This window comes from Onychostoma macrolepis, chromosome 14, assembly GCF_012432095.1.
Source record: "Onychostoma macrolepis isolate SWU-2019 chromosome 14, ASM1243209v1, whole genome shotgun sequence".
NCBI classification, from domain to species: domain Eukaryota; kingdom Metazoa; phylum Chordata; class Actinopteri; order Cypriniformes; family Cyprinidae; genus Onychostoma; species Onychostoma macrolepis.
This window is the reverse complement of record NC_081168.1, coordinates 30,177,287-30,192,187: the sequence shown is the minus strand read 5'-3', so window position 1 is coordinate 30,192,187 and position 14,901 is coordinate 30,177,287. Positions and strand designations below refer to the sequence as shown.

The 14,901-nt window shown below is 36.9% G+C and overlaps 1 protein-coding gene across 2 annotated transcripts; it reads right to left on the bottom strand.

The window, feature by feature from the left end:
* Window positions 1–777: 777 nt before the first annotated feature.
* On the bottom strand, window positions 778–13,304 carry zdhhc15b (zinc finger DHHC-type palmitoyltransferase 15b). Of its 2 annotated transcripts, none has more exons than XM_058798419.1 (12): window positions 13,041–13,304; window positions 12,666–12,692; window positions 12,322–12,416; window positions 11,044–11,164; window positions 10,222–10,291; window positions 10,085–10,117; window positions 9,826–9,946; window positions 6,515–6,647; window positions 6,187–6,313; window positions 5,498–5,610; window positions 2,687–2,750; window positions 778–2,512 (listed from the first exon to the last, which is right to left on the bottom strand). In XM_058798419.1, the coding sequence occupies exons 1-11, from the start codon at window positions 13,270–13,272 to the stop codon at window positions 2,710–2,712; spliced, it is 1,113 nt and encodes a 370-aa protein (XP_058654402.1). In that variant the 5' UTR covers window positions 13,273–13,304; the 3' UTR covers window positions 778–2,512; window positions 2,687–2,709. The 2 variants fall into 2 exon arrangements, with proteins under 2 accessions (XP_058654402.1, XP_058654403.1); XM_058798420.1 differs by having other exon boundaries at window positions 12,958–13,066.
* Window positions 13,305–14,901: the final 1,597 nt, after the last annotated feature.

The window sequence follows — 14,901 nt, the reverse complement described above, 5'->3', positions numbered from 1 at the left end:
GATAGATAGATAGATAGATAGATAGATAGATAGATAGATAATGTCCTTCCAAGAGAAGGGGGTGGTGGCAGGGATAGATAGATAGATAGATAGATAGATAGATAGATAGATAGATAGATAGATAGATAGATAGATAGATAGATAGATAGATAATGTCCTTCCAAGAGAAGGGGGTGGTGGCAGGGATAGATAGATAGATAGATAGATAGATAGATAGATAGATAGATAGATAGATAGATAGATAGATAGATAGATAGATAGATAGATAGATAGATAATGTCCTTCCAAGAGAAGGGGGTGGTGGCGGGGATAGATAGATAGACAGACAGATAGATCATGTCCTTCCAAGAGAAGGGGGTGGTGGCGGGGATAGATAGATAGATAGATATATAGACAGACAGACAGACAGACAGACAGACAGATAGATAGATCATGTCCTTCCAAGAGAAGGGAGTGGTGGCGGGGATATATATATATTTATATATCAGTATTTATAATGTTTACTTTTACATGGGCTTAATAAAACCTTAGTTCTGTTAAAGAAAAGGCTGTGAAGTTATGATCTTGGCAAAGGAGTGTATTATTAATAATGTGGCGTGATCTTTGCCAGTTGAGACTGCTATCAACCATTTTGCATTTGACCTTTCACCCTGAAACATTCTGAAAGACAAATAAATGAAAATAAATATATTAACATTTTCCAGTCATAATGTGTGATTTCTTAAAGTGCATGCTTAGTGATATTAGAGTTCAAGAACTGAAGAACACCAAAGTAAGTAAGTATTTAAAGACTATTGACATTTAATCATCAGACATAACTTTCAAACAATACATATTTTGCACCATTGGAAAAACATTGGCATGTAAAGACTTAAACATGTAGTGGATATGGAGTTAAAGGAAAGTGTTTGAGCGCATACACACTCGAAGGAAGCAATGATCGCCCTCAGATTATGGGCAGTGCAAATCAAACAATAAGCATTGGCTAGTAAGGATCCTCATGAGTGAGAACCATACGATAGGCAGATCAATTATTTATGCAGACAATTACAGTATCTGAAGAGGGCCACAAAAACAGGACTCAAACGTACCTTTCAAAACTGGCCAACTTCAAATCCAAAAGGATTACTCGCCCACTTACAATACAATACGATACTGCGATGCCATATCTATTTTTGCACTAGAGGAAAACAAGGCAATAGTTTTCACAGGACAGCCTCATCATCTGAAAACAGCCTCAAGTGTTTATGGGTTTTATGGTAATATATTATACATATCTTATACCAGGTTTTACAAGTCTTAAACAATACTGACCTCAGCAGTCTCTTCCTAAATATGTACAGAGAGAGAGGTATCAAAATGTCTTTATATTGTATCACAATGCAAAAGAAATCCAGACTGCTCGCTATTGGCCACAGGAAAACAGTCAGAGTCTGAATCAGTCATCGAGGATTAAAATAAGCTCAATAAAAATGTCAGCCAAAGACAGTGATATACAGAGGAGAAATGCATAGGATTGACTTCTTACCAACTCAGTATGGAGACTTGTATTAATGGTGGCAACACACACCCACATCCACACACACACACACACACACACACAAAGAGACAGGAAGGGCTCTCTGTTTGAACTGGATGAATGTCTCGAAACATGTCCATGTCACATTTCACCCCAAAATCAAAAGAAAAAGGGAATTCATAAAAGGAATTATATTGTGCATGATAAACAGAAACCTGTTTTATTTGGAGATATTATAATTAAGCACATTTCCCCTCCAGTTCTCATTACTGTAATGCATCCAGATATTTTAATTTGTAGTTTTGCTGTAAGTTAAAGTTCTTATTAAAGTCTCATTATTGCTATACAGATTTTTTTTTTTTATTGTTATTTGATTATTTATATACCGCGCTGCTTTTAATTCGAGATTAAAGGTAGGATAGCAAATACTAGCAAAAGGTATAATTGCTTCACAATTTACACATAATAAATACAACTTTTGCATTTTCGCAGGTTTTTATATACAAGTATTAAAAATAATGTGTTCATGAACAGGCTTAATTTAATCTCACTTTGTTTTTGGGGTGAAGTATGATCTGGACATGTCCAAGTTTTCAAAGATTTATCCCACTATGTGAAAAAAAAATAAAAATAAAGGAAAGATCCTAGAAATACCTCCACCTAAGATACTGGCATGTCATATTTCATCAGAGATGTCCATCTGTTCTCATCAAAGCATGATAGTAAACAGTCCAACAGGTCTATGACATCTGGAAATGCCGGTGATTGTCCCGTGACTCTCCTTTTCATAAAAGATGAGCAATACACTTGATAACATTCAGCACGAGTTCTAAGTAATCAGCCTTACAAGAAAATCCTCACTCTTCCCAATATTATTTGGCTCTCTAAAAACAGTCTTTTCTGGAATGATCCAGGGTTTGGAATGCAGTCGTCTCATTCAAGGATCGGTGCGTTCTTAAACCGCTCATGATGATACAGTCAACCAGGATCCCACTAGTAAAAATAAATAAGAAACCAACGTTACGTGTTAAACCATATGATGTTGTGAAGGACCAGATCATTTTGAGGAATGAAATGCCCTACATATGAGATAATAGTAATTAACTAACAGTATTAACACTAATAGTAATAGTGATGCTTGCCTTCAACCCTAAAATCCATACTCACCGAGTATTCATTCCCTCCAGTGATTATGATTCTGTCCTAATAATGACTGAAGGTCCATTTTCATCTGAAAATAACATTGGATTGGAGAGAGGTAACACTCGTTTAAAAATCAGCTTTCTTTGAACAATATAAACTGGAAACACATATTAGCTCAAAACTCAGTGAAGAAAAGCAGTTGCTGTTATTCATGTTGTTACCCAACTGACATACTATACACTATGCACTTAAACTCACGCACTATGTCTAGTGTAGGACATTTAGACAGCTAGTTTGTCATGCATCTGATAGTCACTCTGTAAAGCTGAGATTGCATTACGTGTCTAAAATCCAACACTTCTTTTTTTCCAGTTAAATAAGTACATCCTCCAGGTATTTGAAGTGCACTTCTTATTCTTAAATGGCATAGAATAGTGCATAAGTATGTGAATTGGGACACACTGTCAGTATTGCCATCGATGACGGTCATTATTGGACAATAACAGACCTCGGAATGTCAAACCTGACCAATCAGAATCAAGCATTTCAGAGAGCTGTGTAATAAACTCAAGTGTTTGTAACCGGATCTGGAGGGCTGTGTAATCAAGGACTCGTGATTGAGATCTGTCCACATGTAAACACACTTGCTCTGAGCAAACTGGCCGTTTAGTTCAAAAGAGAGCGCCGTTTCATTCCTCTTTTGCGGCGCATGTTGTTGAGCTCTGACAGTTAAAGTATGTTTACACAGCAGAAGATCTTTCATCTCATAAGATTAAGACAGTTTTTGATTCCTCATGATACAAGCCTTTTAAAGAAGCACAATTAAATTAATTCACTGCCTACAGACTTGAGCATTTTTACCAAAAATGATCAGATGTTCCAAAATGACTTACATAATGACAATGAAGTGCAATTAAGTTGCAAAAGAACTGACATTTAGTGGCACATTTAGTACATCAGATGTGCCTGAAGTACAAAATTACATATTAAGCTTTAGTTGCTGTATTTAAATTTGTATTTCACTGCTAAATTTCACTGCTAAACCTCCCATTTTCTCCTTCTGTCCCATGACGGAGGCTGAAGTATCCAAACTTCTCCTCTCCAACCATCCTACAACATGTCCTCTTGACCCAATCCCCTCGCACCTTCTGCAAGCAATCTCTCCCACGCTCTTACCGACACTCACACACATCATCAACACATCCCTCCTCACAGGCATCTTCCCCACTGCGTTCAAGCAGGCTCGGGTAACCCCACTGCTCAAAAAACCTACATTAAACACTTCTCTTATAGAAAACTATAGACCTGTCTCTCTCCTTCCATTCATAGCGAAAACACTTGAGCGTGTTGTCTTCAACCAGGTCTCATTGTTTCTTTCACAGAACAACAAACTGGACGCTAAACAGTCAGGTTTCAGGAGGGCCATTCAACTGAGACTGCACTTCTCTCGGTCACTGAAGCCCTGCGTGCAAAAGCCCATTCCAAATCATCAGTCCTCATTCTGCTGGATCTATCTGCCGCGTTTGACACTGTCAATCATCAGATACTCCTCTCCACTCTCTCATCACTGGGCATCGCTGGAATTCCACTTAGCTGGTTTGAATCCTATCTCACTGGTAGGTCTTTCAGGGTGGCCTGGGAGGAGGTATCCAAAGCACATACACTGGTCACTGGGGTTCCTCAGGGATCGGTTCTTGGACCCCTCCTCTTCTCCACATACACTACATCACTGGGTCCCATCATACAGGCACATGGATTCTCCTACCACTGCTATGCTGATGACACACAGCTCTATCTCTTTTCAACCAGATGATCCAACGGTAGCTGCACGGATCTCAGGTTGCCTGGAAGACATCTCGGCATGGATGAAAGAACATCACCTCCAGCTCAACCTGGCAAAGACTGAGCTTCTTGTCTTTCCTGCCGCTCCAACTCTACAGCATGACATCACGATCCAGTTAGGTTCATCAACAATTACCCCATCAACTTCGGTCAGAAATCTTGGTGTAATCTTTGATGACCAGCTGACCTTCAAAGACCACATTGCAAAGACTGCTCGATCTTGCAGGTTTGCACTACACAACATCAGAAAGATCAGGCCCTTTCTGACGGAGCATGCTGCACAACTTCTGGTCCAGGCCCTTGTCATTTCTAGGCTGGACTACTGCAATGCTCTTCTGGCTGGACTTCCATCAAACACAGTCAAACCTCTACAAATGATTCAGAATGCGGCGGCACAACTGGTCTTCAAGGAACCCAAAAGAGCCCATGTTACACCTCTCTTTATCTCATTGCATTGGCTACCAATCGCAGCTCGCATCAAGTTCAAGACACTGATGCTTGCTCATAGAACAACCACAGGCTCAGCACCCGCCTACATGCACTCACTATTAAGAATCTACATCCCTCCAGAAGTCTGAGATCTGCTAGTGAGCGACGCCTCGTGGTACCATCACAAAGAGGCTCAAAATCACTCTCCAGAACATTCTCGTTCACCATTCCTGGCTGGTGGAATGATCTTCCCACCCATATTCGGAATACTGGATCCCTGTCAATCTTCAAGCAACAGCTGAAAACTCATCTCTTTCGACACTACTTGACTTCAACCTACACATAAAAAAAAAAAAACTCTTTCTCCTTACTTATTCCTTCCCTTGCTAGCTTGTACTTATTTAAACAATGCCTGAGACTTGGTGTTACAAGCACTTCCTTTGTCGGATTGCCTCTTCAAGATGAATCGCTTCATGTGTTCCCCAAATTGTAAGTCGCTTTGGATAAAAGCGTCTGCAAAATGACTAAATGTAAATGTAAATGTAAACTTGACTGCAATCTCACCTGCGCTTTCTTCATCTGATTCACCGTCCTCCATCCATTTCCCCTCATTGGCCAATAAAGGATTCTCAGATTCACGCAGGGTCCTCAGCGGGAAATAATGCCCATCACCCTGACTATGACAGACAAACACACAACACATGCGAAATATTTACACTACCGGTCAAAAGTTTTGAACACTAAGATTCTTAATGTTTTTTTTTTCAAAGAAGTCTCTTCTGCTCACCAAGCCTGCATTTATTTGATCCAAAATACAGCAAAACTGGACTGTATTTTACTATTTAAAATAACTGTTTTCTATTTGAACATATCTTAAAATGTAATTTATTCCTGTGATTTTAAAGCTGAATTTTTAGCATCATTACTTCAGTATTCAGTGTCACATGATCTTCAGAAATCATTCTAATATTCTGATTTGGTGCTCAAAAAACGTATTATTATTGTCCAGGGGACACTAAAATACTGTAATAAATACAGTAACATTGTGAAATATTAAAATTTAATGCTGCTTTATATTTTTATGGAAATATATATATATACATTTTATATTATTTTATCTGTCTGATATTTTTTAGGATTCTTTGATGATCCAAAGAATCCTAAAAATAATAAATGTCTTTAGTGTAAATGTTGATCGGTTTAATGCATTCTCTCATCCTTTCGGACTGAGAGCAGATTTGTCATGAGCTCACCTTGTGAACACTGGAATAAACCAGAGCTTTTTAACCTCTCCAAACACCTGCTGGAGGTTTCTGCTGAGCCCAACATTAAAGCCATTCCTGTCAGGCCCGTTCTGAAACACCGGTGCAGAAAACGCCTCTGAAAAACAGAAACGTTCATCGAGGTTAAACAGTCCACACCAGAAATATGAGTCACATTAATCACGTCTGCTAACCAAAGGTCAAGCTCAAAATGTAGCAAGCAGTATAAAGTTTCATGAGGTTTCTGCTTCTTGAAGAAATACAATGAAAGGGTACAGGAGAACCCAGAAATTCAGCATAAGAAGAAAGGCTTTCTTACCTAGCGTGGATCTGTTTTTAGCCACCAGCCAGCAGTGATAGCCAAACAGGAACATGAGACTGACAAAAAACATGAGCGCCACAAACAACAGGAAGAGCACGTGGAATTTCGCCGGGCCATTGGGAAGATCTCCCTAAAAAAAAAAAAAAAAATGCAAAGAAACCTTTGAAATGTATATATTTCACAGCAGCGCAACCCTAAACGTTTTTATTTTTCAAAAATACATTTTACTGCACCAAACTGTGGCTATAGTCAAAAAGGCAAATATCATTGTACATGCCCTTAAAGGGATAATCATTATTTATAACCGAATTATCATTTTGACTGAACTATCCCTTTTAAGTCTGTGAGCTTGATTTCCTGAAACGATACATTCAAACTTGAGCATCATATCAATAAAGAAATCAGCCAGAGCTGTTCAAGTACACCAGACCAGATGAGTGAGGTTTAGGGACCAAACTCAATGTGTTTGCTATAATTTTGTCTGTATTTGTTCATCCTAGCACAAAACAGTGGAAGAGAGCTCAGTTCAGTATTTGCGTGTGTGCTTTGGATGTGTGCGCACAGAAAACTTCTCCCACAGCGCTCGGCACTTCCGTCAAATGTCCAGGGGAAAAGTCTAGTTTATATATAAAATATACACTTGTTTTGGGACATTATGCTTTGGCACAGTATCTGTTAAACTAAATAAAACCGAAAGCACAATATGGCTTAATCCCTTCATCAAGCCTGTTTTCGCTGCTTTTTGTTCATGCGATCAGCTCGTGATCCGGTGTTTTCCGCGTCTCAGAACGGCTCCGTTCACACTGAATGAATGCACTGAACTCGTTTATTGCACGTGCTGTGAGTTTAGCGTGTGTTTGGGATCGCAGCGGTCTAGCTACACTTTATTTTCACAGCAGATGATTACAGCATTTCACTAGATGTGTAGTGAGACGTGTTTTCACTGAAGCTGGAGTTTCCGTCAAAGTAAAAGCTCAAAAGTGCAGCATGAATTGCTGACAGCTAGTGGTTTAAAAGCAGTCCAAATTCAAAATATCTCTTTCAAGTGTAGAAATGAGGAAAGAAGTATTGTAATTTTCTTACTGTAGGTGTAAAGCAAAAATAACATACCTATGAAATATTAATTTTCATTTATTTTATAGCGCAGTTGTTTTGCAATATGTGGCTATTACTGTCACTGTTGCAGGGCTCGCAAAATTTAAAAATCCCTGGTAGCCCTTCGGGCAGGTACTCTTCAGATTTTGGTAGCCCGAAAATTTATTTAACTAGCCCAAATTAAAAAAAGACCTTTCTTTTTTTTTTTAAATATAGAAAATCAGATAGAAGTTTAAATGTCAATCAAAAATATTTTCAAAACACAAATATCAACAAATATAAAGGAAGGAATTTTATTTCACTATTTACAGGGTATCTGCAGAATTAAAAAAATAAATAAATTTAAGACAATTTATGAGCCATTTTAAGAGCTGCACGAGTAAAATGAACACAGTATGAGCGTGGTTGGACAATGTCTATGGTAACATACAGTATTGAGCGATAAAATTACATGATTTACAGTTCAGATACAGGTTTTCACAAAAACAAAAATCTTATACAACAGCATTTCAGGCTATAGACCATTTTTATGAAAATGGAAATCAAGCATATAAATTATGTTAATTTAAAATGTATAAATATTACTGTCTTAATTGTTTAGATTTTTAGAAGGCACATTAACTTCTTTCTCATTTACAGCTCTATGTGTTTACTGTGTAAAAACATGAGTTGATATCTGCATTGATCTGACCATAAACAGTAAGAAAGGCTATTTGGAAATGCAGATTAATTCTCTGCCACGAGGTGGCGCTTCAGGAGCGCTGAAATACTGCGGTTTCCCCGGAAACACTACACAAAGCAGCTCTGCGCTCATAAACGCTGCTTTATCAGGAATTATAGTTTAGATGAAATTAAAATGCCAACCACACGTTTCTGAGGACAGTCGGTTCCCTTCAGAGACATTCACATAAAAACATCCGCGCCGCGTTTTGACTTGAAACGTGCCGCGCTCATTATTTATTCAATGACATCATTGCCTTTTGAAGTTTAATCCTGCTGTATTGCGCGACTCCTGTCTTTCCGTCCCCAACTGTAAGACCTCTTGAAATTATAATTAAGACATTTCTTATACCATTTAACATATTTAAAACTTTTTATGGCCTTAAGTTTGATACAACTCACTTTGAGAGTTTATAAGGACCCGCGGCCGTCGGGCAGGCGGTGATACATTTTGGTAGCCCGACTGGAAAACACAATAGCCCTGGGACGTCGAGCTAGCGATTTTGCGAGCCCTGTGTTGTTATTATTATTATTATAATATTCTAATTTGTTTGGCTTCCTAAAACACCAGTGCGAATGTAATTTAGACTGAGACAGTATATCACAAATAAAAAGAGGGTTGAGTCCCCTTTAAAGTTCAGCTACAAGTCAATCCACTGAATGTTTTCTGACTCGAGGCGAGACACTGCAGGTGAATAGGGTAAAAAAAATTAACTAATAGTTATCGCCTTACTTATCTAGTTGATTGATAATTACAAACATTTTTTTGTATTACAAGTTTTCTAAAATGTTAGGTTTGAATATGCAAATGATGCATTATTTAATTAAATATGCGCTAATTTGCATACATTTCTAGTACAAAAATCTAAACACCGGATGAAGTCAGTTTCAAAATTCTTGTTTCATTTTTTTTTTTTGACAGAGTCAAAAGTTTTTACAGAGGGAATTTTGGGAATCTCATTTTGTAATTCAGAAAACACTTAGAACAGACAGAAAACATAAAATGTATAATATAATAAAATGCTGTATATAATCAAGCAAATTATATATGAACAAATCCCTCTGTAAAAACCTTCAGGATACAGACAGGAATAAAAATGTGAGTGTTGCTGAAGTGGAGATTTATGGCATTTTGAGAAAACTGCCTTTAAAAATATGTATTGTAATTGAAATCTATTGTCACAAATAGATAAAGTGCTATAAAACAAACACTTCACAGTGTCTTTAGGATGTTTTCTTTCCACTAGTCTGAAAAAACACTTTATGAAAAACCAAAATGCTCAAAATTGATAGGTGCATGAAAAAAAAAAATTATTTTGCCTGCAGAGTCTCCCCTAAAGTTTTCTTCGTTATGAACACGAGTTGGAGCTCTTAATTTTGAACTCTCAAAGTGCATTAGATAGAATAATTTAACTTTAAAATGCAATTAATTTTTTCCCCTCAATAAATAGCGCATCGTGGACTTCATATCAAAACTTCTTGCTGAAACTCACCACCCAGAACTTGAGGAAGTACTGAAACACTGTTGATGCAATGAACACGCAGTAGATCATGGAGTAAGACAGGAACAGCAGAAAGAACTTATAGTTGGAGAATCCCACACAGTTGTTAACCCTGAAGAGCACATCATCCAAAGAGGTCACACATCCAGCATTCCAGACTGTACAAAATGTAATGTTGCTTATGACATAAGATTAGCACAAATGAGAACAATAGATTACTTGATTCATAATATAATAAGTTACCATTTACCAAGGACAATGGTGATCCATTTTCAAAACACATCTACAAAAACACAGGGACATAGTGAAATCAGGTCGTGCTGCTCAAGTTTAATTAAAACAGGGTTTTGTGTAGAGAGGTCTGTTTTGGTGCGCTGCTGGACTTACGTTTCACAGACGGAGCAGTGGTGACAGCGATCCGGCTTTATCACCTGACAGCGATCACAGAACCTGATAGCTAAAGACACGGAGATAAAGAAGATCACATCCGATCACATGTTTGACTGGCAAACAAAGCATCCCGCTGCAGCTGCTGTGGAAATGAGCACATTACTAGCTATGTTTCCATCCAAAGATTCCAAATAAACGTATATGCGCAAAACTGGAATATCGCATTAAAAATTTCCATCCAATGAGAACAAAACGGTCACTTCCTGGTAAACCGGTACTAAATATCACAAAAAAAAAACTAGGAGAAGCCACTGAATATAATAATTTTCATATGTGATAAATTACTTGCGTCTCAGAGCGAGAAATGCTGGGTCAATACGGACAAACCCAGCGATTGGGTTACTGCCCAGAAGCTTGGGTTAAACATTTAACCCAACTGTTGATTGAAAACAACCCAGCATGTGTTCTGTTCAATATTTAACCCAGTATTTTTTAGAGTGATGAAACACAAACGCAGTCATTGCTTTCGGAGCTGGATGCTGCTTTTTGGAACGCAGTCATGCAAGACTGTAATTATACAGATATACTTTGATGACAGACTTTCCTCAGGCTTTTCAGAACGACCATAACAATATTTCAGATGCTGTGAACGAGATCGGCCTTATCGGATAAAAAGTTGATCCTACTCAAATATTATGAATTTTTTTAATTTATGCGCATCTTGGCGTTTCCATCCAGTGTTTTTTTTTTAATGCAATATTCCAAAATGCGCAAAAAAATAAGTGGATGGAAATATAGCTACTGACAGGTGTCTGATACCTCCTGACTGAGCGCGCGTGAAGATGGGAAGTTTCTTGGCGATTTCTGCGAGAATCTGCTTCTGAGCATCCGGCCTTTCTTCCATCTCATACCTCTCTTTATCACTGTATGATAAATGGAACTAGAGAGAAGAAAAAATATAAAGAAATTCAAAGGAAATTGAAGCCGATTAGAGAACCATTAAGATTTCTTGCATTGTGACATTTTAATGACAACCAAGCAATTCTCACCTACAGTTGTCATTTATTTATTTGTTTATTTTTATTATTTTTTGTAATTCTTGTTATTCCCAAAAGTGATTCTCATCAAATTCAGGGGTCGGTTACATAACATATTTAGACTAGTCTTACAAGTTAGTTTATATATCATTTTGTTAAATGTGAGCCTAAATCAATCACAATTAAAAGAACCAAAGACTTAAACTACTTCAGTCTGTGTGCATTGAATTTATTTAATACACGAGTTTCACAATTTGAGTTGAATTACTGAAATATATGAACTTTTCCACGACATTCTAATTTACTGAGATGCACCTGTATATATATATATATATATATATATATTAGTTTTCTTTAAGACTGGTCATATTTTTTTACAATTCAGTTACATAAAAGCATAGATTAGTCTAAGTTAAATCCAAAAATAAGACTGATTAATTAAGTATGAGTTTGACCTTAATTAGGTTAATTAATTAGTTAATTACCCTTTAGCTAACTTCTAGTTGGTCAAACTTGTACTTAAGACAATGTCTTAACATAGAGGCTAAGTTTATGCATCTGCCCCAAGAAACTGCAGAAATACAGTAATAAAAGAGCAGTATAACTAATACCACCATCATTTAGAAAGGTTTTGTTATTATGAATATTATGCAGTTACAGATTTTTTTCAACTGCTTACACACATTTTCAAAACTTTTCTTTTTTTTTTTTACTTTACACACAAATCCAAGAATTGCACACACAAAATGCCTCACATCTCTTGCAAAACGAATCACTGCATAAATATCACAAAAACAAACATTCACAAACACCTTTGCCATAATATTAATTCCTGTTAGATTTGTGTGTGTTGCATAGAAAACTGTGTTGTGTTTTGCAAAAAGTGTTTTAATGAGTCAAAGGCTGAGAATTAGTGTGTGGTTTTGCAGATTTGGTGTGTGCTTCTGCGGTCTCAGCTTTCAGAAACTGTGTGACAAATGAAGATTGAGTGTAAGCAATAAAAACACTATTTTAGAAACAAACTCAAAAGTCTAAAGCAGAAACCATAAATCACAGGCACCTTTTTAGACGGTGTAGATGGTGGAGTAAAGATGGCCTTCCAATAGGTCCAACAGAACATTATAAAGCACACATGGAATATCAACAAATACGCCACTGTGGAAAAACACATTATAATAACAGTTAGTATAGTAACAGTCATTTATGTCATCCGTTGACACACACACAATTACAGTTGCACACTTTATTTTTACGGTTTTGTGCTGATTTGTGCTGGCTGAGAACACAACTGAGAGATGTGTGAACATGACATTTTCACTTCCTTTTTCAACAAAAGCAAGCTCAGGTAAGTTAGGCTGGTTTCTGACTAACAGGCAAAGGCAGAGGGAAGTGTAGATCACTTACCTCTCTCCAGATAATTACTGAGGGTCACTGAAAAACACAGAATCAGGATCAGTGTCATGAAACATGCTGGCTGTGTCTCAAAACCTTGCGACCTGCCTAACTAGGCAGCAATGACAGAAACCACGGCCTGGCTGTGGTTATGCTGTTTAGTGTCTAGTCAGGCAGCTCACTAGGTTTTGAGACACAGTCCATGTAAATAACGCAATATCAGAGGTATTTAAAAGAGTCGAGCAGATACAAAGACTCAAACCGATTTATTGTGTGCGATAATAGCAAAAACAAACAGACGAACCACTGTGGACTGTACACGATACTTCCTTGTTACAGACGAACATCCATTAGCCTTATTGAAATGAGTCAACTGTGAAATCTCACCGAAGCACAGCTCAAAGACATACGCGTAATAAGACCAGAGAACCACAGATGAGATGATGATAACGGGAATCCAGGAGAAAATCCTCTGACAACATCTGAGTGCTCTCGACAGAGCCATGATCAGCCCGCTCTGGGCTCTGCTAGCGCGCCTGCCTGCTAAACAACAGCTCTCCTCATCCGCAGCTGGAGAGCCTGGCGAGCCGCTCTGGCATCCACTGCTACGCCTGCTCATCTCCACTACAACACGATCCGCCCTTGATGAACAGCTAATGTGTGTCACAGCAAGTGCACTTAATAGCGAGCCACGGCACTGAATGACTTTGTGCAAAATGAATCACTGTGTCCAAGCACACTAAACTCTGCACAATGAGAACAACATCTAATGAATAAAAACATTTAGATTACAATGAGAACTGCAAAAAACAAAACAAAGACAAATATATATATATATATATATATATTATGTTAAAATATACTAAGTAAACACGTTTTATCTTTATATTTTATCGGTATTATTTTTTATTTTATTTTATTAGCACCTAAGTTTTTAACAACACTTTTTATTTGTATTTTTTATTTGAATTGTTATAATGGGGTATGCAGTGTAAATTGATGAGAACATTTTAAAGCATTTTATCATCTATCTATCTATCTATCTATCTATCTATCTATCTATCTATCTATCTATCTTCATCTATCTATCTATCTATCTATCTATCTATCTATCTATCTATCTATCTATCTATCTATCTATCTATCCCCGCCATGACCTCCTTCTCTTGGAAGGACATGATCTATCTATCTATCTATCTATCTATCTATCTATCTATCTATCTATCTATCTATCTATCTATCTATCTATCTATCTATCTATCTATCTATCTATCTATCTATCTATCTATCTATCTATCTATCTATCTATCCCCGCCACCACCCCCTTCTCTTGGAAGGACATGATCTATCTATCTATCTATCTATCTATCTATCTATCTATCTATCTATCTATCTATCTATCTATCTATCTATCTATCTATCTATCTATCTATCTATCTATCTATCTATCTATCTATCTATCCCCGCCACCACCCCCTTCTCTTGGAAGGACATGATCTATCTATCTATCTATCTATCTATCTTCATCTATCTATCTATCTATCTATCTATCTTCATCTATCTATCTATCTATCTATCTATCTATCTATCCCCGCCACGACCCCCTTCTCTTGAAGGACATGATCTATCTATCTATCTATCTATCTATCTATCTATCTATCTATCTATCTATCTATCTATCTCTATCTATCTATCTATCTATCTATCTATCTTTTCAAGCCAACTTAAAGTTTGCATCCAAACTTTACTATCTAGTTATTATTATTCTTCTGAGACTAAATTTACAGCTCTAACTCCTCCTAGAGCTTTAACTCTACAGACTCCAAACTCAGCCCGGATCTTCAGACTGGTAAGAGACCGTGGACATATAGTTTTTACCATGGACATTACATCTTATAACATGTAAGATGTGCTGAACTGATATGACAGGAATAAGAAAAAGAAAGTGAGAAAAAGATTTATTGTTTTGTGTCATGTAATTATGAATAAACAACACAAATGATGAAAGCAAAGCAAAGTAATATTTTCAGTTTTGCACAGTTTATATATAATTTGTGTGAGGAAAATATTATCCATCTATAACACCTATAAACTCTCATTGTTTATTTTTATTTTTATTTTTACTATATACTTTACTATAATCCATGGTGATAATGTGAACTATTACTTTTGTTTTGTTTTGAAAAGACTATAATATATTCACTGCCCTCACAAATGTTGTGATGTGAATTTTTTTCTTTTTTTTTCT

Excerpts from the sequence above, each read along its gene's own strand:
- zdhhc15b (XM_058798419.1), bottom strand. The coding sequence starts at position 13,272 with ATGAGCAGGCGTAGCAGTGGATGCCAGAGCGGCTCGCCAGGCTCTCCA. Across the intron at positions 10,292-11,043 it reads CACGCGCGCTCAGTCAGGAG|CTATCAGGTTCTGTGATCGC; the intron begins GTATCAGACACC and ends CCGTGTCTTTAG. Across the intron at positions 10,118-10,221 it reads CACTGCTCCGTCTGTGAAAC|ATGTGTTTTGAAAATGGATC; the intron begins GTAAGTCCAGCA and ends GTGTTTTTGTAG.